This window comes from Mobula hypostoma, chromosome 1 (genome assembly GCF_963921235.1).
Source record: "Mobula hypostoma chromosome 1, sMobHyp1.1, whole genome shotgun sequence".
Classification (NCBI taxonomy): Eukaryota; Metazoa; Chordata; class Chondrichthyes; order Myliobatiformes; family Myliobatidae; genus Mobula; species Mobula hypostoma.
In genome coordinates, this window is record NC_086097.1 from 102,176,925 (window position 1) to 102,201,873 (window position 24,949).

Here is a 24,949-nt window from a genome sequence, read left to right on the forward strand (position 1 = left end):
CTGGAGGAGATTCTGAAGGAGAGGATCCACCAGCATTTGGAGAGACAGAGTGTGATTCAGGACAGCCTTTGTATGTGGGAAGTCATGTCTGACAAATCCCTCAGAGTTCTTTGAGGCAGTAATCAAGAGGGTAGATGAGGGTAGGGCAGTGGGGGTTGTATATATGGACTTTAGCAAAGTTTTTGATGAGGTTCTTCATAAAAATCTAATCTAGAAGCTTAGATAGCATGGGATCGAGAGAAAGATAGCTGATTGGGTTCATAATTAACGCAGTGGTAGAATTAGAGCAATACAAAACAGATATAGGCCCTTCAGCCCAACAAGTCTATCCAAACGTTGTCCAACTAGCTAGCTCTAAATTTCCTGTGTTTTGCCATTTCTCCCCAGGCCTCTAGCCTCAGTGTACCTACCCAAATGATTTTTAAATGATATTATTGTACTTGCCTCATCCATTTCCACAGGCAGCTCATTCCATAAACGTACCGCACTGAAAAACGTTGCCCTCAGTTGCCCTCTTTCCTCTTTCACCCCAAATCTACACTTAGTTTTGTTGTGATAATCCATCTTACCAATGTCTCTCTTGCTAAGGTTCTCTTACAAGCAAAAAAAATACAGGCCTAGCTTGGCCAACCACTCTCCATAACGCAGGCCCTCAAATCCTGGCAGCATCCTCAAATCCCTTCTCCGTACTTCCCAGTTTAGCCACAACTTTCCTATAACAGGGTGACTATAACAGTATGGCCTCATCAATAACTTATACAACTACAGCATAATGTCTCAACACCCTGACTGATGAAGGCCAGCATTCTAAACACTTTTTTCATCACTATCTACATATGATGCCATTTTCAAGTGAGTATAACTTGTACTCCTAAGGCCCTGGGGATTTTTCCACCCTAATTTGCCTCAAGACAGAAGCCAGCTCCTCCTCTGTAATCTGTCTATAGTCCCTGACCTCACTGCTACTTTGCCGCACATCTATAGACTCTGAGTCCATCTCCCAAGTAAATACAGGTGCAAAAAAATCCATTTTGGCTCCATGCTTAGATGGCTACTCTATTCTTCCTTTGCCATCCTTTTGCTCTTAATATATCTCTGGAAGACCTTGGGATTCACCTTCACCTTGTCTCCTACAGCAACCTCCTGCTTTCTTTTAGCCTCCTCATTTCCTTCTCTTGCATTTCTTATTCTCCTCAAATAACTCTTCTGCTCCTTCCTGCCTATACCTGCTATTTCTGATACCATCAAAATTGGCCTTTCTCCAATTTAGAATCCCAAGCCAAGGACCAGACCTATCTTTCTTGACACTAATGGCAGGGTGTTAAAAAACTTACCACTATGTTGCCTGGACTTGAAGGCCTGAATTACAAGGTAATTTTATGTAGACCAGGATTTTATTCTCTGGAACGCAGCAGATTGTAGGTTGACAATCCTGAGAGGAGATTGTGGAAAGGGCACGTAATAAGGGTAATGTCCCAATTGTAATAGGGGACTTCAATATGCAAGGGGATTGGAAAAATCAGGTTGGTATTGGATGACAAGACAGGGAATTTGTTGAGTGCCTATGAGATGGCTTTTTAGAGCAACCTGTGCTTAAGCCTACTCAGGGAAAGGCCATCTTAGATTGGCTGTTGTGTTATAACACAGATCTTATTAATCAGCTTAACGTAAAGGAAGCCTCAGGAGGCAGTGATCATAATATGATGGAACTCGTATTGCAATTTGAGAGGGAGAAGCACAAATCATATGTATCAGTATCACAATGGAATAAAGAATTACAGAGGCACAAGAGAGTAGATTGCCCAGGTGGATTGGAGGAGAGTACTGGTGGGGATGATGGCAGAGCAAAAGAGATGGCTGAGGTTTCTGGGATTAGTTCACAAGGCACAGGGTACTTATGCCCCACATAAATTCTCAAATGGCAGGGCTAGGCAACCATGACTGACAAGGGAAGTTAAGGACTGCATAAAAGCCAAGGAAAGGGCATATAAGGGTAGCAAAAATCGGTAAGAAGTTGGATGATTGGGAAGCTTTTAAAATCCAACAAAAGGCAACTGAAAAAAGCTAAAAGAAGGGAAAAGACAAAATATGAAGGCAAACAAGCTGATAAAATAAAGCAGGATACCACAAGTTTTTTTCAGTTATATAAAGAATAAAAGGAAAATGAGAGTTAGACATATAGAAACACAGAAAACCTACAGCACAATACAGGCCCTTTGGCAAACAGCATGTTGAGTGTGTTGTTTTGACCCCAGCTTATGCAGGGTATTTTGTGTTTGGGACTACATCCCAGATTTCTGAAACAGGTTGCTGAAGAGATAATGGATGTATTGGTCATGATTTTTAAAGAATCACTTGACTCTGGCATGATCCTGGAGGACTGGAAAATTGAAAATGTCACTCCACTCTTTAAGAAGGGAGGAAGACAAAAGAGAGGAAATTATTGGTCAGTTAGCCTAACCTCAGCAGCTAGGAAAGTGTTGAAGTCTATTATTAAGGATGAGGTTTCAGGATACTTGGAGACTAATGATAAAATAAGTCAAAGTCAGCATGGTTTCTGTAAAGGGAAATCTTGCCTGACAAATCTAATGAAGAGTTCTTCAAGGAAGTAATAAGCAAGGTGGACAAAGGAGAGTCAGTGGATGTCATTTCCTTGGATATTCAAAAGCTCTTTGATAAGGTGCCTCACATGAGGCTGCTTAACAAGATAAACCCAGGGGCGTTACAGGAAAGATACTGGCATGGATAGAGGAAAGGCTCGCGGGCAGGAGGCAGTGAGTGGGAATAAAGGGGCCTTTTCTATTGGGACTGCTACTTTTCATATTACATAGAAACACAGAAAACCTACAGCACAATACAGGCCCTTCAGCCCACAATGTTGTGCCATACATGTACTTACTTTAGAAATTACCTAGATTTACCCAGAGCTCGCTATTTTTCTAAGCTCCATGTACCTACCTAGGAATCGCTTAAAAGACCCTATCGTATCCGCCTCCACCACCATCACTGGCAGCCCATTCCACGCACTCACCACTCACTGCGTATAAAAATTACCCCTGACATCTCCTCTGTCCCTACTTCCAAGCACCTTATAATTGTGCCTTCTCGTGTTAGCCAATTCAGCCCTGGGAAAAAGCCTCTGACTATCCACACGACCAATGCCTCTCATCATCTTAAACATTCTGTTGGGTCACCTCTCATCCTCCGTCGCTCCAAGGAAAGAAGACCACGTTCACTCAACTTACTCTCATAAGGCATGCTCCCCAATCCAGGCAACATCCATGTAAATCTCCTCTGCACCCTTGCTATAGTTTCCACATCCTTCCTGTAGCGAGGTGACCAGAACTGAACACAGTACTCCAAGTGGTGTCTGACCAGGGTCCTATTTAGTTGTAACATTACCTCTCGGCTCTTAAACTCAATCCCATGGTTGATGAAGGCCAATGCACCATATGCCTTCTTATAATATTGCTTGTCAATGATTTAGATAATGGAATTGATGGTTTTGTGGCAAAATTTGCAAATGATATGAAGATAGGTGGAGGTGTAGGTAGCACTGAGGAAGCAATGCAATTCCAGTAGGACTTGGACAAACTGGAAGAATGGACAAAAAGTGGCAGATGGAATACAGTGTTGGGAAATGTATGATAATACATTTTGATAAAAGGAACAATAGTGCAGACTATCATCTAAATGGGGAGAAAATTCAAACATCAGAGGGACTTGGGAGTCCTCGTGCAAGGCTCCCAGAAGGTTAATTTACAGGTTGAGTCAGTGGTAAAGAAGGCAAGTGCAATGTTGGCATTTATTTAGTGAAAGCGATTGACAAAGCAGTCCCTCAATCTATGTCGAGTCTGACCATCTGTAGAGGAGGCCACATTGGCAGCAATGGATACAGTAGACGGCTCCAACAGATTCACAGGTGAATGGATAGATGTAGCATTTCTGCCGCTTGTAGGGCAAGTGCCAGGAGGAAGATTAGGGACAAATGGACAAAGGAATCATGGAGGGAGCATTGCCTGCAGAACGCCTGGGGGGGGTGGTGAAGATGTAATTGGTGGTAGGGTCCCGTTGAAGATGGCGGAGAATAAGGTGTTGAATGCAGAGGTGCATGGGTGGTGGGTGAGAACAAGAGGAACACAATCCCTGTTAAGGCAGAGGGAAGATGTGGTGAGCACGGATGCCCGGAAATGGAAGAGATGTGGGTGAGAGCAGCATCTATGGTGGAGGAAGGGAATCTCCATTCTTTGAAGGAGGAGGATATCTTTAATGTCCTGGAAAGGAAAGCTTCATCCAGGAAACAGATATGGCAGAGACAAAGGAACTGAGAAAAGGGAATAGCATTTTTACAGGAATCAGGGTGGAAAGAGATTGAGTCTAGATAGTTGTGGGAATCGGTAAGTTGATAAAATTTATCAATATACAGTTTGTGTCCAGAGATGGTGTTGGAGAGATGAAGAAACAGGACAGAGGTGTTAGAAATGGACCAAGTGAATTTAACGGCAGGGTGGAAGTTGATGAAATTGATGAGCTCAGTGTGGATGCAGGAAGCAGCTAGAGTTGTCAATGTAATGCAGAAAGAGCTGGGGAGCGTTACCAGAGAAGGTCTGGAAAATGAACTGTTGTACATAGCCAATGAAAAGGCAGGCGTACTAGGGTCTATGCGGGTGCCCATGGCCACACCTTGACTTTGGAGAAAGTGGAAGGAGCCAAAAGAGAAGTTGTTGAGTGTGAGGACCAGTTCCGCCAGACAGAGGAGGGGGTGGTGGAGGAAGACTGGTCAGGACTATTGTCAGAAAGAAGTGGCGGGCTTTAAGGCCTTCTTGATGGGAGATAGAAGTGTATTCAACTGGACGTCCATGGTGAAAATGAGGTGATCAAGTTAAAGGCAAAGTAGGACGTAGAGATAACGCAGGAAGGAGAAAGGAAACAAAAACAGCAGGAGATGTGAACAGAAGGAACAAGAGGGGATATACGAGAGACTGCAAACGCTGGAAACTGGACAACAATCAGCACGCTGGAGGAACTCAGCAGGATCTACAGGAGGAAGGGGATTGCTGACATTTCAGGTCTTGATCCGAAACCTCCACAGATGCTACCTGACCTGCTGAGCTCCTCCAGCAGATTGCTGAACAAGATAACTGGAGATAGATCAAATTGGAACTTAGGATCTCATACTATAAGTATACAGCACACATGCAAATTATTTTGACTGTAATCGATTACTCAAGATGAGAGGCTTTATTTTTCCTTCTTTTTAGAGGTGGAAGGTTTAACATACACAATTACCGCTGAAGGGAAAAATAAAATCTATCAAACTTACTTGATCGGCTTAGGCAGAATTTGGGTGTAGTCCTTGGGGTGACAGGTTGGGATGAGTTGGTTGACGCTGACAAGATGGCATTGAAGTAAAGTCCTGAGCCCTCGCGCATGGGGCTGAGAATAGGAGGAGGGGTGTAGGGCGGAGGCTGGAAGTTCCTGTCCACAGGGTGCTCAGGCAGTCTGACCGGCGAGCGAAGGTTGCTCTGATAGAGGGTACCAGGTGGGTAGGCAATGACTGAGACGTGGTTGTGCGGCTTGGGTGGAATGAAGAGAGGCTCCGGCCTGGGCCGCCGTTTTAGTTTGGCTGTAAGGTTCATCTGACCTCTGGAGAGTTCGACCTCCTGCAGAAATGGACATCACACACAGAAGTTATGATGCAGCTGAAACCTGCCACACAGGGTCAGTCTCTTCAGCCCAACTGGCCTATGCCACCCAAGACTCGGGTCTAAGCCAGCACTATCAGCCCACAAATCCCTTAAACCTTTCCTATCCATATACCCATCCAAATATTGTTTAAATGTTGTTAGTGTACCTTCCTCTGTCAGCTAGTTCCACATATTGACCACTCTTGCAAGTGTCTAACATTCAAATTGTTCATGTGTACACTATTACGATTCTCAGCAAAGTAGCTAGTCCTTTACCCATTTCGAACGACACCCCTATGGTCTCAGGTTCAACTGTTCAGTCACAGACATTTAACCGCCAGTTCACGTGCAAAGTCAAACTGCTGCTTCATGTGGCCTATCCTTTTCTGCAAGGGAACTACAGAACCAGATGGGCTTTTATAACAAATCAGTGGCTTCAAAGTTACCATTACTGAGACCAACAATTTAAATCACCAAATATCATCTGCATTAGATAACATTTTTCCCAGGTTACGATGAGATGGGGAAGGAAATCAGGCAAGTGTTACCTGGAAACACTAATGCAGTAACCCTCAACTGTACAGTGCACTTTAACAAGAGGGTCAGTCTGATGCTCATACTGCAGTACCAGATGAATTGACTCTGGGTAATAATGTGATTGGCTTAGAAGCTCAGAGGGAAAATCCTGTATGCTTGTACCAAGACCATCATAAACAGTCACTTTATTGGGGCAACTAACCATTAGTCACGAATACCTGTATATTTTATGTGTTGATCAGTTCTTCCTCGGCTGAATAACCCACACCAGATCAGTCTACTGGTACTCTGTTCAGATCATAACACCCCTTCAGATATCATCATCGCGTGCCATGTCATATGATGTGCGTGATCATGGTCTACTACCAGAATTGTTCTTGGCCAATTTTTCTACAGAAGTGGTTTACTATTGCCTTCTTTTGAGCAGTTTCTTTACAAGACGGGTGGCCTCAGCCATTATCAATATTCTTCAGAGATTATCTGCCTGGAGTCAGTGCTCCTCTCATGGCTTCAAGTGATCCTGATTGGGGGCTAACAGGTGCTACACCTTGCCCAAGGTGGCCTGCATGCCAGCGAAGGGAAGCAGCGCCTTGCGGTAAAGGCAAATCTCCACCCCACACCTGCCCCCCCATCAGATAATCCCTCCAAAACCCAGCACAGGAGCTAATCAGTTGCTAACTATGACAACCACAGGATAAAAACTGTTACCTAACCATGTTCAAGAACATAAAGCATTCAAACAATTCCACAATATTTTCCATCTCGAGCATCTGCACATCTACTGCTGAAGCTCTCCTCCCCAACTGTTATCACAACTTCCACACTCTCTTGGTCTATTCCCATCCTCCACTTCAACTCCTCTTAAATGTTACAGCACCTGACCAGACCCAGAATAAATTCCTCAATTTTCACTTTGTAGCCTAGCCTCAGTTTCAAAGTGCTTACTTTTAATTTCAAATCCAGACATGCCCTTGCCTTTTCCCACCTTCCCAACCCTACCCACACTTCCTTCTTTCCAAAGCAACCCTGAACTCCCTGTACTCCCCAGAAAATTACATTTACCAGTAACATATTCAAATATACCTTTCCACTTAAAAAAAATAGGAGTAGAATTAGGCCAGTTGACCCATCAAGTCTGATCCGATATTTCATCATGACTGATCCAATTTCCCTCTCAGCCCCAATCTCCTGCCTTCTCCCCATATCCCTTCATACCCTGACGAAATCAGAAACCATCAACCTCTGCCTTAAACATAGATAAGGATTTGGCCTCCTGTCCATGGCAAAGAATTCCACAGATTCACCACTCTCTGGAGAAATAAATTCCTCATCTCCATTCTAGAAGGACACCCATCTAATTTGAGGCTGTCTCCTCTGGTCTTAGATTCTCCCACCATAGGAAACATCCACTCAACAAGGCCTTTCACTATTCGATAGGTTTCAATAAGGTCACCCCTCATTCTTCTGAATTCTAGTGAATACAGGCCCAGAGCCATCAAACACTCTTCAAGTGGGAAGCTAGTCAATCCTGGAATCATTTTTGTGAATCTCCTTTGAACCCTCTCCAGTTTCAGCACAGCCTTTCCAAGATAAGGGGCCCAAAACTGCTCACAATACTCCAAGTGAGGCCTCACTAGTGCTTTATAAAGTCTCAACATTACATCCTTGCTTCTATATTCTAGTCCTCTTGAAATGAATGCTGACATCACATTTGCCTTCCTCACCACAGACTCAACCTGCAAATTAACTTTTAGGGAATCCTGCACAAGGACTCCCAAGTCCCTTTGCACCTCAGATTTTTTTTCATTTTCTCTCCATTTAGAAAATAGTCAACCCTTTCATTTCTACTACCAAAGTGCATGACCAAACACTTCCCAACACAATATTCCATCTACCATTTCTTTGCCTATTCTCCTAATCCTTCTGTAGCCTATTTCCTCAAAACTACTTGCCCCTCCACCTATCTTCATATCATCTGCAAACTTTGCAACAAAGCCATCAATTCCATCATCCAAATCAGTGACATATAACGTAAATATAATCAGTCCCAACACAGACCCCTGTGGAACACCAATAGTCACCAGCAGCAAACCAGCAAAGGTTCCCTTTATTCCCACACTTTGCCTCCTGCCAGCAGCCACTGCTTTATCCATGCTAGAATCTTTCCTTTAATACCTTGGGCTCGTAGCTTGTTTAGCAGTCTCGTGTGTGGCACCTTGTCAAAGCCTTCTGAAAATCCAAGTACACAACATCATCCGACTCTACTTTGTCTACCCTGCTTATTAGTTCTTCAGAGAATTCCAACAGAATTGCCAGGCAAGGTTTTCCCTTGAGGAAACCATGCTGACTATAGCCTATTTTCTCATGTGCCTCCAAGTACCCCGAAACATCATCCTTAATAATCAGCTCCAACATCTTCCCAACCACTGAGGTCAGACTAACTGGCCTATAGTTTCCTTTCTTCTGTCTCCCTCCCTTCTTGAAGGGTGGATTGACATTTGCAATTTTCCAGTCTTCCAGAACCATTACCGAATCGAGTGCTTTCTGAGAAATCATTTCTAATGCCCCAAATCTCTTCAGCTACCTCTTTTAGAACTCTGGGGTGCACACATCTGGTCCAGGTGACTTATCTACCTTAAGACCTTTCAGTTTCCCAAGAACCTTCTCTCTAGTTATGATAACTTCACACACTTCATGCCCCTGGCACCTGGTACTTCCACCATACTGCAGTATCTTCCATAGTGAAGACTGATGCAAAATTTCACTGTCCCCCATTAGTACCTCTCCAGCATCATCTTCCAGTGGTCTGATATCCACTCCTGCCTCTCTTTTACACTTTATGTATCCGAAGAAACTTTTGGTATCCTCTTTAACATCATTGGCTAGTTTACTTTCATATTCCATCTTTACCTTCTTAATGACCTTTTTAGTTGCCTTCTGTTCGTTTTTAAAAGCTTCCCCATCCTCTAACTTCCCGCTAATTTTTGTTCTATTATATGCCCTCTCTTTAGCTATTATGTTAGCTTTTACTTCTTGCTAGCCACAGTTGTGTCATCTTTCCTTTAGAATACCTCTTCCTCTTTGGATGCATATATCCTACACCTTCCAAGTTGCTTCCAGAAATTCCAGCCATTGCACCTCTGCCATCATCCCTGCCAGAGTTCTTTTCCAATCAGTTCTGGCCAATTTCCCTCTCATGCCTCTGTAATTCCCTTTACTCCACTGTGATACCGATACATTGTCTTACCTCACCCACCTTCTCTATACTACTGACATCCTTCCGCTAATTTGCCATTGTCAACTAACTTAGTGACACGTCACTGGGACGTGCAAGCGCACGGTCAGGAGGAGTGTGCAAACTCCACACAGGCAAAACCCAAGGTCGGGACTGAACCTGTGTAGCTGCAGCTGTGAGGCAGTAGCTCTACTCGCTGTGACAATCTGTCAACCAGAGGAAGATTTGCACAGATCTATGTAGTGCTGAGTGAAACCTGTCCATTTATCATTCTAGCATCTCACTTCAAACATCCCTCCCTCATTTCCTCACAGCCATCTCCAAATTTCAGATGCTGTTTAAAGTTTCCCTCTTCAAAGTAAATTTATTATCGAAGTACCTATATATTACCATACACTACCCTGAGATTCATTTTCTTGCAAGTACTTATGGGGCGGGGGAGGGAAGAAATACAACAGAATTTACAAATAACTATACATAAACAGGCAAAAGCTGACAAATAATCTGAGTGTAAAAGCCAAACTGCAAATCACTTATCCTAGTCTCTTTACATTGGCTCTATGTCGGATTTCAAGCTGATAATGCACACTACCCAAATAGCTATGTTTGAAGTACTGCATCAACATGAGATTGGCGTGAAACTATATTACCTGCATGGAGGGCCCAGAACCTCGACTCAATCTGCGCTTGCGGGTGGTCAGTGGAGAGGAATTCAGCTCGGACAGGTCACCTTCAGTTGACGGGTTCGTTTGAGATTCTTCTCCTCCTTTTTGGTTGATGTTTCTGACGGGCACCGACACGGGTATGACCAGTGGTATCAGGCAGCTGTCATCCAGCCGGCCTACAGCTGGAGCACCTTCTGCCAGAGTGCCCGTATCCTTCAAGTGCTCTGACATCCCCTTCCTCTCCTCCTGGGGATCATTCTCCTGAGTCTGAAAGCAAAGACAACATGTCTTCTCAGAGCTGACATTCTCACATTTACTAACGTCATGGGATGCTGATCTGCTCATCCATCATTCAGAATATTTCCACCAGTTCCATGCCCCCACTTATTTCCCTACAAACACGTCTTTCAACTTTTTCCCTATCCCTGTCCACCTTCCTGATACTTGACAGCCTCAGAATAATTTGCAGTGCTCAACTTGCAAACTCCACACAAACAATATCTGAGCTCAGGATTGAACTTGAGTTGCTGCAGTTACTACTGGCCCTACTAGCTGTGCAGTTTAGAGCAAGGTTTGTACAGACTGATGCAGCACATGAGCACCCTGGAAATGTGTACTTAGCCCCCTGCTTTACGTGCTTTACACCTAAACTGTGTGGCTAAGTACAGCTCCAACACCATATACAAATTTGCTGATAGCATCACTGTTGTGGCAGTATCAAAGGTGGTGATGAATCAGAATACAACAGGGAGGTTGAAAACTTGGCTAGGTGATGTAATAACAACAACCTCTCACTCAATGTCAATAACACTAAGGAACAGACTGTAGACTTCAGAAGAGGAAAACCAGAGGTCCATCAGCCAGTAATCAATCATCAGAGTGTCAGAGGTGCAGAGGGTCAATCACTTTAAGTTCCTGGGTGTCACTATGTCAGAGACACAAAATAATCTGCAGATGCTGGGGTCAAAGCAACACTCACAACACGCTGGAGGAACTCAGCAGGTGGGGCAGCATCCGTGGAAAAGATCGGTCGATGTTTCGGCCCCGAAGGGCTCCAGCCCGAAACGTCGACCGATCTTTTCCACAGATGCTGCCCGACCTGCTGATTTCCTCCAGCGTGTTGTGAGTGTCACTATGTCAGAGAACCTGTCCTGGGCCCATCATATAAATATAATTGCAAAGAAAGCACAACAACGCCTCTACTTCCTTAGGAGTCTGCAGAGGTTCAGCATGTCATCAAAAACCTATTACGGGAGGAGAGAGAGCAGCGCATCGCACACGTGCGCAGCCCTCCGGTGAAAAATGATATTGTATCTGTTAAATAGGGGCCGTGGACAATTCTGATTTGATGGAGAATGGATGTGAAAGCACAGAGGAACATCTGGAGAAATTTCTGAAACGCTCGTTCGCTGCTGTCATTACTAGGCCTCAAAATCCCCGGCTTTGCCTGCTGTTGGCAACCAAGGTTGAGGTCAAATCGTTCAGACAGAGCTGGCGCTCAGTACTCGGTGTCGGAGAGCTGATCAGAGCTCAAAGTTTTCGGATGACTCAGAGTCGGACTGTGGTCGGCATGGCAGGGAGAGTTCTTCCTTCTCCCGCTTGTGTGAGATGTGGGACATTTGAGAGACTTTGAACTTTTACTGTGCTCATGGACTTCTTCATCAAGTTATGGTATTGTTGCACTGTTGTAACTATATGTTATTATTATGTGGTTTTGTCAGTTTTTTCAGTCTTGGTCTGTCCTGTGTTTTGTGATATCGCACCGGAGAAAATATTGTATCATTTCTTAATGCATGCATTACTAAATGACAATAAAAGAGGACTACGTGTCTTCATAATCTAAAAAAAAACCCTTGGCAAACTTCTATATATGTGTGGTGGAAAGTGTACTGACTGGCTGTATTACAGCCTGGTGTGGGAACACCAATGCCTTTGAGTGGAAAATCCTACAAAAGATAGTACTGTGCCATCACGGGTAAAACCCTCCCAATCACATCTATACCAAACGTTGCTGTAGGAAAGCAGCAACCAGCCATTGTCACCACCCAGGCCATGCTCTTTTCTCTCTGCTGCCATCAGGTAAAAGGTACAGGTGCCTCAGGACTCACACCATCAGGTTCAGGATCAGTTACTACTCCTCAACCATCAGGTTCTTGAACAAAAGGGGATACTTATGCACATTTAAGGACTCCGTAATATTTCATGCTTATTATTTAGTTTTGTCTTTCTTTCTTTCTTTCTCTTTCTTTCTTTATTTCTTTCTGTCTGTCTTTCTTGTCATCCACTTCGCCTAGTCCCATCTCCAGCCATCTCGACTCGGTCTTGCCACTGGATCCAGATGGGAATTGGGAAGAGAGAGTGAGGCTGACGTTGCACAACTCTCCCTCACTTAAATCCAAATCACACGCTAGTCTCGACACCATCAATGGTGTCGAGGTCTTCATCAATGACGACGATGAACGAACAACAATTTATATCTGTATTTGTACAGTTTGTTTGCAGTTTATAGTTATTGTTCTATAGATTTGCTAAGTATGCCTGTAGAAAAAGAATCTCAGGGTTGAATGTGGTGACGTGTATGTACTCTGATAATAAATTTTACTTTGAACAGAGTGAAAGTGATTACGCTCCACATGTCCCTCCCAGTATACTTCACATCAGTCTATTACAAACAGCCCAAACTTCTCACTTTCCTGGACTAATTTAGCTTTCCCTTAAATGAATACTGACTAACTTCTTTAAAAATTGTGTTATTCCCTGGGCAAAGAAACTTCTCCTAAACTTTTGTTTTAATTCATTGGCAACCACAATATTTTTGGCTTTACATTGGTTCCACAGAAGTGCAAGATTTATTCTATGACTTTACATTTGGTATTTTTATACTTTTGTCATTAGTGTACTGGCAAGGAACATTACGGCCTTTGGAAAGTCACAGGAGCAGAGGGAAATGGGACCACCTCTCTGGAGTTGGCATGGGCCTGACAGACTACCTCCGATGCTGCACTGAATATGATGGTGCTGAACTGCTACTATCCACGTGGTGAAGGGTCCCCTCCACTGCTATCACATGGGGAGAATTTGGATTCTGACCCAGCCCAGCATTAATGAACAAACAGTAATATGCCTTCAAGTGAAGATGTACAACTGCAAGAGTTGGGGATCCCATAAATCTGCTGTCCTCAATAGAATCCTTGGCTTTGATACTGTCGACGGTCAACAATGCAGCCAGTTTATGAGAAGCTAAGGGACTGCAATGTGCTTCTCAATTGGTCTGCTATGCTTCAGGAATGTTTTTAGAGCTGCACCCCAAGTGAACCCTTGGCATCAAGGCAGCTTTTGATTGAGTATGTTATCTAGAAGTCATGAGAATCACAGGGAAACCCCTCCACTGGTTGGAATCACACCTAGGTTGTGTTTTTTTTAATGAAGTGCAATCGTGAACAGCCAGATCAGAAATGCTGATCAAGTCAACTAGTTCCCAAAGAGAATCCTGATAGGCCAATCAGATGGTTCACTGCTGCTCACTGATAGAACAGAAAAAAATCATATGTACAATTAAGAAACATTAAAAAAATAGTGGAAATACTGGAGTTATGATGATCATGGTGAAGTCTGCTGGAGAGAGACATTTATACACATGCTGTCCTCCGTAATTCAAAGAGTGGTTAGAGATTAGTCACCTCAGCCACAGGACATTTCTCCAGAAGTTCCTCAGGGTAGTACACTAGATCCAATCAGTCAGCTACTTCATCCTTTGACCTCAAGGTCATAAGCGGGGATGTCTGTCAACCATTACCCAATGTTGAGGCAGTTGGTAAAATCCCATCTTCACCAGAACGCTCTGGTGCAGCTCTAGACTGCCATCACAGCAAGTACCCTCACATCAGGCAGTGCTGTCGAGTCTGGTGCAGCATTCCCTCACAGTATCAGGAAACCACAGCAAGCTCACGGCAGCAGAAAAGGTTCGTAGCTACAGATAAACATCACTATGTGTCCAGGATAAAGAAGCAGGCAGGAGTGATCACTGCAGATACTACACATCCAGGAAACCACATTTTTCTAAAGCTCCCTTCTGACCATCTTAAAAGTGTCTGCACCCAGGCAGTTAATCTGATCAACTATTCTAGCTAGCCACCTACCCCACCCACCTCTATTACTTCAATCACTGCACAGCAAACACTTTCTATAATGCTGTTTACATTGCAAACACATGCTAGCATTTATGTATTTTGGCAAATGTATTCCATATTCTTTATAACTGTTGAACATTGTTGTATTTTGTTACATGTCAGGCCTACACATCACAGCAGCTTTCTAACACATGTAAACGTATATGGCAAATAAATTTAGTGCTTGATGTTCAGTTCTATTCACGACTCTCCAGATAACAAAGCAGTGAATATCCAGCCTGGGCTAAGAGCTGGCAACTGACACTGCCACCATGCATAGTCATACTTTATTGATCCCGGGGGAAATTGGTTTTCGTTACAGTGGCATCATAAATAGTAATAGTAATACTACTATTAGTAAATAGTAATAGTCATGGAAATAATAAATAGTAATAGAATAGTAATAGAAAAATAGTAATAAATAGTTAACTAGTAATATGTAAATTATGCCAGTAAATTATGAAATAAGTCCAGGACCAGCCTATCGGCTCAGGGTGTCTGACCTTCCAAGGGAGGAGTTGTAAAGTTTGATGGCCACAGGCAGGAATGACTTCTTATGACGCTCTGTGCTGCATCTTGGAGGAATGAGTCTCTGACTGAATGTACTCCTGTGCCCACCCAGTACGTTATGTAGTGGATGGGAGACATTAACCAAGATGGCATGCAACTTGGACAGCATCCTCTTTTCAGACACCACCGTGAGAGAGTCCAGTTCCATCCCCACAACATCACTGGCCTTACGAATGAGTTTGTTGATTCTGTTGGTGTCTGCTACCCTTAGCCTGCTGCCCCAGCGCACAACAGCAAACATGATAGCACTGGCCACCACAGACTCGTAGAACATCCTCAGCATCGTCCGGCAGATGTTAAAGGACCTCAGTCTCCTCAGGAAATAGAGATGGCTCTGACCCTTCCTGTAGACAGCCTCAGTGTTGTTTGATCAGTCCAGTTTATTGTAAATTCGTATTGCCAGGTAGTTGTAATCCTCCACCATGTCCACACTGACCCCCTGGATGGAAACAGGGGTCACCGGTACCTTAGCTCTCCTCAGGTCTACCACCAGCTCCTTACTCTTTTTCACATTAAGCTGCAGATAATTCTGCTCACACCATGTGACAAAGTTTCCCACCGTAGGAAGGAAACTTTGTACACACTGCCACCACACAAGTGCCAGTCAATACCCAGCCTGGGCTAAGAGCTGGCAACTGACACTGCCACCACACAAGTGCCAGTGTCAATGACAAAAAACTCTGATCACCCCGACACTCAATAAACAGCATTACTGTCAGTAAGTTCTCCCACGATCGATGCTTCAGTGTTATGCTCAGAACCCCAGTAACTTACTGAGGTAGCCGAATGTACAATGTGACTGCAAGAGCAGCTCAGAGGCAAGGAATCCTGTGATGAGTATTGCACAGAGTAACCTCCAAAACCTGCAAACCAGTTACAAAGCTCGACAGGAGTGCAATAAAGCATACTCCACTTGCCTGAATTAGTGTAGTTTCAACAACATTCAGGAAGCTCAACATCATACAGAACATAGCAGCCCAGTGGTAGTATCACATCCACAACCATCTCTCACTCCACCACTGATTCACAGTCATAGAAGTTTCTACCATCTACAGGAAACACTGCAGTAACTCATCGAGACACCCAGACAGCACCTTCCAAACCCACAAGCTCCACCAACTGGAGGTGGCAAAAGTTGGAAACAGCACCTGGAACAGGGGTTCCCAACCTGGGATCCACAGACCTCTTTGTTAATGGGAGGGATTCACGGCATCAAAAAGGTAGGGAAGTTTAATCACCATTTTAATCACCATTCCTTCATCGTCACTGGGTCAAGATCCTGAAACGTTCTTTCCCAACAGTACCATAGGTGTGCCCACACCGTAAAAATGCAGCTGTTCAAAAGGCATCTTGGGACCAGGGATGGACAATTATATGCTGAAGCCCACAGCCTTTGAATAGAAAGAAATTCAACCAAGTGAATGCTCATTATTCTACCCCATTCCTCACTTACATTCTGTAGATGGTGTTGGGGTTTTGGAAGTCATGAAGTCAGCAACTCATCCTAGGAAACACAGCTTTTGTAACCACAGAATTTCTGGCACCTTGCAAACTTGCACTTGCACAAAGGTAGCACGTGCATGGGACCAATCTCCTTCAAAGCAAAACTCCATTCAGACTGAAAAATGCATTGCTTTTCCTTCATTGTCACTGGATCCAAATCCTGGTATTTCCCTTAGCCAAAAGGGCAGTAATAGCTCAAGATGGTTCACAATCACCTTCTCAAGGGGCAGGCAGTAAATCCTGGGTATGTTCAGATCCCTGTGATGGTACTACAGTTGGAAGTCAAGAGAGATCTCCAGTCTCTCTTGTCGGAAACTGTCAATGTCTGGCACCAGCATTATCAGACAATTATCACTCCATACCCGATGTTGTTCAGATCTTACTTCTACAGGTGAGGACCAAATTCTCAGTTCACAAATTGCAAACAGGATTAAGCATGGTACAATTACCTCTAAACATCCCCAATTTTGATCTAGTGAAAGAGGGAAATTTATTAATAAAGCAACTTAAGATAAGTGATTTGGAAATTCTCCTGGTAAGTTCTTGGAACAATGTTCTGGGGCTAGGTAACAGCCACACTAATTTTCATTCACACCATAAAGTCTGGGGCTGCGATGGTGCACAGTTTCCTCCTACTCCCACCTTTCTTTAGCATCAGTCAAGTGGCCCAGGTAACTAAATGGAGCTAAACTTTTACAGAAAACGATAAATGAAGCAGTACATCTGCAAAGACAGAAACAGTCAACAACAGTGACACCAAACTTCTATGTGCCTGTCATTTTAATTTTCCATTCCACTCCCTCTCCGACTGTTCCAGCAAGCTTGAGGAACAAAGTCTAGACACATTGCAGCCCTTGAGACGCTACGATTTCAGGTAATCAACTGGTGTCAGAACTGAAGAGTTTTTATAGTTACCTACGTGTAACAGTGACTTAGTTTCTCACTCCGCAGATGCTGCTTGATCTGTTGATTATTTCCAGCAGTTCATGAGTTCTGCATCTCATTGTTCTAGTGCTGTTATTTTTTCTTCTCCCTCTGCTCTCATCTTTCTATCCTTCACTTACAGTCCTCCAGACAAATTAACTACAATTAACAAGCATTTAACGCTGCCTTTTGGGTAGCAACAACAGCATTGCTAACGCGTGGACAGTATTAATCCTCAACCTATTACAGATCTATTTCAGGTCAGGTCACTCATCTGAGTGCTACTGGAACCATGTAACCCAGTACTACCTGTCGCATGGTTGGGTGGTCGGCGACTAAACCGGCTCCCCCACTGGGCTTGCCTGGTGAGGAGAGAGACTAGACATCCTGCAGGACGAGAAACAAGACCTGTCAAAGGGCAGATGAACCCTCTTGTAGGGTCAACGGCCATCTAGCAAATACGTGCCGTGAAACGTGGAAAGGGCATCCCTTGCATAGAAACTTAGTCTGGCCATTCACTGCAACAGAACTTCCCCCAGCCGTCTTCGACCCCACCATGTCGCTGGATCCGGGAGGAGATGTCGAGAGGGTGGGTCTGGACCTGTGCAACCCCCTACTCACCTAAAATCCACTCTCGCACACGCTGTTCCTTTCTGAGGAGTGGGGTACCACCCCACTAACTGACTGAAAGGAACCATCATCATCCTATGGGATGGATAGCCAGAGAGAGAGATTACAGACATGCCCCTTGTTCTCTCTAGCCATCCCATTCTCTGATGATATGCCATCAAAAACTGACTCTTCTCTCCGTCAGAGCTGCCTGAGCACAGTACCTTCAGTATCCCATTTCGATCTCAGATTTTCAACATCTGCATTTTTCAATGAAACTACACAAACTACTGGTGTGTGGTGTTAGATTACCAGAGGATTAATCCAGAGGCTACCACAGTGATTCCCAATGGGGGTGTTAGGAGAAGTAGAAGTTGTCAGGGGGTGTTCAAGATTGTTGGGCTGGGGGGGTGGGAGCAGTGCCCTAACTTGTGGCACAAGACAAAACCAGACCGACCACTGGAGTGAAAAAAATGGGATGAGGCACTAGGACCACAGCTCTGCAGCGGTGAACACTCGTCATCACAACCCACCTGAAAATTGGCAACCTCATCCAACCTTACCAACCAGACAGACATAATTGTGGATGGATACATTAGCAACCAAGGTGCTCAACAGTTCCCCTTGATTCGCAGCATGGAATGAGTTCATGCAATTTAACAATTGGTGAATCAAGTACACCCTCTCAACTTTCTCTACAGACCTACAGAAAACCGGTCGCGCAACAATACAGCGCTGGCCAGAAGCAAACGGTGAAATAAAGCCAATCAGTGAACCTGCCAAACCTGAGGATTCCTCAAGGTGTTCAAAGTGACCTAGGCTTCATATATGCAGTCAAGAACCATCTCTGGGGACCTTACCACCACACCAACTGGATTAGTATAAAACTAGCTTGCCAAACACCAGCTCTATTCTGACTAATTCAGATTCCAATCTGAATCCTTGTCAATGTAATTTTCACTGTTGTGATTGTCTTCATCTTCGCCTCACTGTTCATTTGCGTTCCATCTGTTTCAACTCACTGCCATTGTCAACATCTGATAGGCATTCCCAGCTTGGTTCAATTTTTTTTACTTTAATTTAGCCTCATTAAGGATGGATAAATACGTATGGCACGATCTCTACGAGTCTGAAGCTGGTGAAGCCTTTAATTCTAATCTAAATGTGCAATAATAACAGGATTGTTGAGATGGGAGATCTTAATTTCCCCAGCATTGATTGACGTCTCCATAGAGCAAGGGGTTCAGATGGGGTGGAGTTTGTTAGGTGTGTTCAGGAAGGCTTCCTGACACAATATGTAGATAAACCTGCAGGAGGAAAAGCTGTACTTGATCTGGTATTGGGAAATGAACCTGGTCAGGTGTCAAGTCTCTCAGTGGGAGAGCATTTTGGAGATAGTGATCACAATTCTATCTCCTTTATCACAGCATTGGAGAGGGATAGGAACAGACAAGTCAGGAAAATTGGAGTAATGGGAAATATGAAGCTATCAGTCAGGAACTTGGAAGCATAAATTGGGAGCAGACATTCTCAGGGAAACGTACGGCAGAAGTGTGGCCAATGTTCAGGGGATATTTGTGTGGCATTCTGAGTAGGTACGTTCCAATGAGACAGGGAAAGGATGGTAGGGTACAGGAACCGTGATGTACAAAAGCTTTTGAAAACCTAGACAAGAAAACAAGAGCTTACAAAAGGTTCAAAAAACTAGGTAATGATAGAGATCGAGAAGATTATAAGGCTAGCAGGAAGGAGCTTAAGAATGAAATTCGGAGAGCGAGAAGGGGCCGTGAGAAGGCATTGGCGGGCAGGATTAAGGAAAACCTCAAGGCATTCTACAAGTATGTGAAGAGCAAGAGGATAAAACGTGAGAGAATAGGACCAATCAAGTGCGACAGTGGAAAAGAGTGTATGGAACCAGAGGAGACAGCAGAGGTACTTAATAAATACTTTGCTTCAGTATTCACTATGGAAATGGATCTTGGCGATTGTAGGGATGACTTTAAGCGGGCTGAAAAGCTTGAGCATGTAGACATTAAGAAAGAGGATGTGCTGGAGCTTTTGGAAAGCATCAAGAGGGATAAGCCTCTGGGACCAGGTGAGATGTACCCCAGGCTACTGTGGAAGACAAGGCAGGAGATTGCTGAGCCTCTGGCAATAATCTTTACATCATCAATGGGACGGGAGAGGTTCCGGAGGATTGGAGGGTTGCAGATGTTGTTCCTTTGTTCAAGAAAGGGAGTAGAGATAGCCCAGGAAATTATAGACCAGTGAGTGTTACCTCTGCCTATCAGTTGATGGAGAAGATCCTGAGAGGCAGGATTTATGAACATTTGGAGAAGTATAATATGATTAGGAATTGTCAGCATGGCTTTGTCAAAAGCAGGTCATGCCTTACGAGCCTGACTGGATTTTTTTGAGGATGTGAATAAACACATTGACAAAGATAAGGCAGTAGATGTAGTGTATATGGATTTCAGCAAGGCATTTGATAAGGTACCCCATACAAGGCTTATTGAGAAAGTAAGGAGGCATGGGATCCAAGGGGACCTTGCTTTGTGGATCCAGAATTAGTTTGCCCACAGAAGGCGAAGAATGGTTGTAGACGAGTCATATTCTGCATGGAGGTCGGTCACCAGTGGTGTGCCTCAGGGATCTGTTCTGGGACCCCTTCTCTTCATGATTTTTATAAATGACCTGGATGAGGAAGTGGAGGGGATAGGTTAGTAAATTCACTGATGACACAAAGTTTGGGTATTGTGGATAGAGTGGAGGGCTGTCAGAGGTTATAGCGGGACATTGATAGGATGCAAATATGGGCTGAGAAGTGGCAGATGAAGTTCAACCCAGATAAGTGTGAGGTGGTTCATTTTGGTAGGTCAAATATGATGGCAGAATATAGTATTAATGGTATGATTCTTGGCAGTGTGGAGGATCAAAGGGATCTTGGAGTCTAAGTTCATAGGACACTCAAAACTGCTGCGCAGGTTGACTCTGTGGTTAAGAAGGCATACGGTGCATTGGCCTTCATCAACCGTGAGATTGAGTTCAAGAGCCGAGAGGTAATGTTACAGCTATATAGGACCCTGGTCAGACCCCACTTGGAGTACTGTGCTCAGTTCTGGTCAGCTCACTAGAGGAAGGATATGGAAACTATAGAGAGGGTGCAGAGGAGATTTACAAGGATGTTGCTTGGATTGGGAAGCATGAGAATAGGTTGAGTGAACTCGGCCTTTTCTCCTTGGAGAGACGGAGAATGAGATGTGACCTGATAGAGGTGTATAAGATGATGAGAGGCATTGATCGTGTGGATAGTCAGAGGCTTTTTCCTAGGGCTGAAATGGCTAACACTCTGGAGGTCACAGTTTTAAGGTGCTTGGAGGTAGGTACAGAGGAGAAATCAGGGGTAAGTTTTTTTTACGCAGAGAGTGGTGAGTGCATGGAATGGGCTGCCGGCAATGGTGGTGGAGGCAGATACGACAGGGTGCTTTAAGAGACTCCTGGACAGGTACCTGGAGCTTAGAAAACTAGAGGGCTATGGTAACCCTAAATAATAACACAGGACGCATCCGGAATTTTTCCGGGTAGCAGACAACTTCCTCCCACGCCATTCTGACCTAGTTGGAATTCGTGTACGAGGCAAGTTACAGCAGTGGTTTGCCACTGCCTTCTGCTGGGTGAGTTTTTCTCCCCCAAGGAGATCACCAGCTCTTAACCCCGCACGGATGGAAAGCGTGCCGGGGGGAGCCGGCTGGGTTTGAACTTCGGAACCTCTGCCCCGCAGTCCAGCACTGATGCCACTACGCCACCAGCCAGCCCTAGGTAATTTCAAAAGTAAGTACATGTTTGGCATGGTATTGTGGTTCGAAGGGCCTGTATTGCGCTGTAGATTTTCTATGTTTCTAAGAAACAGAAACTACAGGAAGTGCGCCAATACAATGTTACCTATGATTTTATTCCATTCCAATCATATCCGCAACACCCTATGTGTCTGATTTATAATACTGTACTGTCTAATGAAGCCACGAAACCATCCAGATTGTAGGAACACTTCCGTAAAAGACAGCCTGAAAAGGCTATTTATGTTATTACTTAGTTCCAGAAGATGAAAGCAGCATTTAAAAACCATTGTACATTCGAGTCATTTGCCAAGAAAGCTAAAGATGATAGTGGTCTCTTTGCTTCTTGTAACAGTTCCAAAATGATAGCAAAAGTGAAAGGTTAATAATGCCTGCTTATCAGTAATGTTCACCACTGTTCTCTTTTTTCTTTATTAATCTTTTTATTGATTTAGAGAAAACATATATACAGACAAGGGGAGAACTATCTCAAATACATATCAGCAACAATATAAACAAAAGATGAAATAGATATCATAATCATACATAGTAATAAGCAAATATGCAATATATAATTAAAAAGGACAACTAATTCTCCTCTTATCAATTCATAAAGAGAGGGAAAAAAACTTTAAATTTAAAATGAAAGGGGGAAAAAAAAACCACTGCACTTAAAAAAAAAATGGGGACTGGGCAGTCCATTTGGAGGATACAACCAAGAAAAAAGGAAAGACTTTCTGATCGAATCTAAAACTTCAAAAAAAATAAAATAATTGGAAGAGTAATAAATCAAATCAAATGAAAATATAGAATAAAAGGTCGCCATATTTACCCAAATTTAAAGGATGTATCAAATGTCCGACTTCTTATTTTCTCTAAATTTAAACAGGACGTAATGGAGGAAAGCCAATAAAAGACAGTAGGTAGATTAGAATCCTTCTACTTCAGTAAAATGGCTCTCCTAGACAATAAAGTTGAAAAGGCTATCATACATTGAGCGGAAACAGGAATATTTCCTGCTTCCGATGGGATAATCCCAAAAATTGCCGTAAGTAAATTAGGCTGTAAATCCAGATCCAAGACTTTTGAAAGCATTTTAAAAACATCTCTCCAAAAGTTATCTAGCTTTATACAAGACCAAAACATATGAGTTAAAATGGCCACCTCAATATTACATCTGTCACAAATAGGATTAATATTGGAAAAAATACGCACTAGTTTATCCTTTGACATATAAGCCCAATGCACTACCTTGAACTGTATCAAGGAATGACAGGCACAGATAGATGAGTTATCAACCAAATGAAAAATTTTACTCCATTGATTATCTGAAAATGACTCTTGAAATTCCGATTCCCAAGAACGTTTAATTTTATCATTAGATATCACTCATGAATTCAATAACCGTTTATAGATTATAGCTATCAACCCTTTTCGAAATGGTTTAAACTGAAAGGGAGCATCTGTCATATTCGGTGGATAAGCAGAAGGGTAATTTGGTAACAAACCACGTAAAAAATTCCTAATTTGTAAATACCCAAAAAAGTGTGCATTAGATAAATCATATTTATCCACTAACTGAGAAAAAGACATTAAACAATCCCCTAAAAACAAATCTGAAGTTATTATTCTCTTGGTTTTCCAAATTAAAAAGGCCTTAACTGATGGTTTAAAAAAATAATTGAGATGGTTATTACTAGAAAGAATAAAATTATTTAACTCAAAAAATCTATGAAACTGAAACCAAATTCTTAATGTATGTTTAATAATGGGATTAAAATCTTGTCTACTAATTGTAGAAAACAAAAAGGGAAGAGGAGCTCCCAGTAAAGATGCCAAAGAGAACCCCTTCACCGAGTTTTCCTCCAATTCCAACCATGAAGGACATTCATGTATGTCTGAATAATGAATCCAAAAAGTAATATATCAAATATTAATTGCCCAGTAATACATTCTAAAATTTGGCAAAGCCATACCACCATCTTTTTTTAATTTCTGCAATAAGGGTTTACTCAATCTACGATTTTTATTGTTCCAAATATAAGATAAGACCACTGTTCTCCATAGCTCTTCATATTGACGAAACGAGTGAAGTCATTGGGCATCAACTATGAACAAGAGAAAATTTTCAGATGCTGGAAATACGAGCAAACACACACAAAATGCTGGAGGAACTCAGCAGGCCAGGCAGCATCTATGGAAAAGAGCACAGTCGATGTTTCGGGCCGAGACCCTTACGCAGGACTGGACAGAAAATGCTGAGTAGATTTAAAAGGTGAGAGAGACAACCTGGAGGGGGAGGGATGAAGTAAAGAGCTGGGCAGTTGATTGGTGAAAGACACAGAAGACCATGGAAGAAAGAAAAAGAGGGGAGGAGCACCAGAGGAAGTCGATGGGCGGGCAAACTGATAAGTTGAGAGAGGAAAATGGGATGGGGAATAGAGAGAGAAAGCGGGTGTGGGGAGGCATTACCGGAAGTTTGAGAAATTAATGTTCATGTCATCAGGTGGCAGCTACCCAAATGGAATACAAGGTGTTGTTCCTCCAACCTGAGTGTGCCCTCATCACAACAGTGGAGAAGGCCATGGATGGACATATTGGAATGGGAATGGGAAATAGAATTAAAATGGGTGGTTACTGGGAGATCCCACTTTTTCTGGCGGGTGGAGCGTACATAATCGGTGAAGCAGTCTCTCAGTCTGCATCGGGTCTCACCGATATACAGGAGGCCACACTGGGACAACAGAACACAGTAACTGACCACAACAGACTCACAGGTGAAGTGTCACCTCATCTGAAAGGGCTGCTTAGAGCCCTGAACGGTAGTGAGGGAGGTGTAGAGGCTGATGTAGCACTTGTTCCACTTGCAAGGATAAGTGCCAGGAGGGAGATCAATGGGGAGGGACGAGTGGACAAGGGAGTCACGTAGGGAGCAATCCCTGCGGAAAACAGAAAGTGCGGAGAGGGAAGATGTGCTTGGTGGTGGGATCCCGTGGAGAGGGTGGAAGCTTCAGAGAATTATTTGCTGGACGCGGAGGCTGGTGGGGTGGTAGGTGAGGGCAAGAGGAACCCTATCTCTAGTAGGGTGGTAGGAGGATGGGGTGAGGGCATACGTGCATGAAATGGAAGAGATGCAGTTGAGGGCAGCATTGATGGTACAGGAAGGGAAGACCCTTTATTTGTAAAAGGAGGGCATCTCCTTCATTCTAGAAGA

General features: G+C 43.6%; 1 protein-coding gene across 6 annotated transcripts in view; it reads right to left on the minus strand.

Moving 5' to 3' along the window:
• Positions 1-24,949, minus strand: part of mideasb (mitotic deacetylase associated SANT domain protein b) — a 116,968-nt gene that overhangs the window by 44,329 nt on the left and 47,690 nt on the right. For all 6 annotated transcript variants that reach the window (XM_063054026.1, XM_063054061.1, XM_063054032.1 and 3 more), the window contains exons 3-4: positions 10,110-10,391; positions 5,324-5,663 (exon numbers count right to left, since the gene is read on the minus strand). In XM_063054026.1, coding sequence (XP_062910096.1) covers positions 5,324-5,663; positions 10,110-10,391 — 622 coding nt within the window. The remainder of the gene's footprint in view (positions 1-5,323; positions 5,664-10,109; positions 10,392-24,949) is intronic.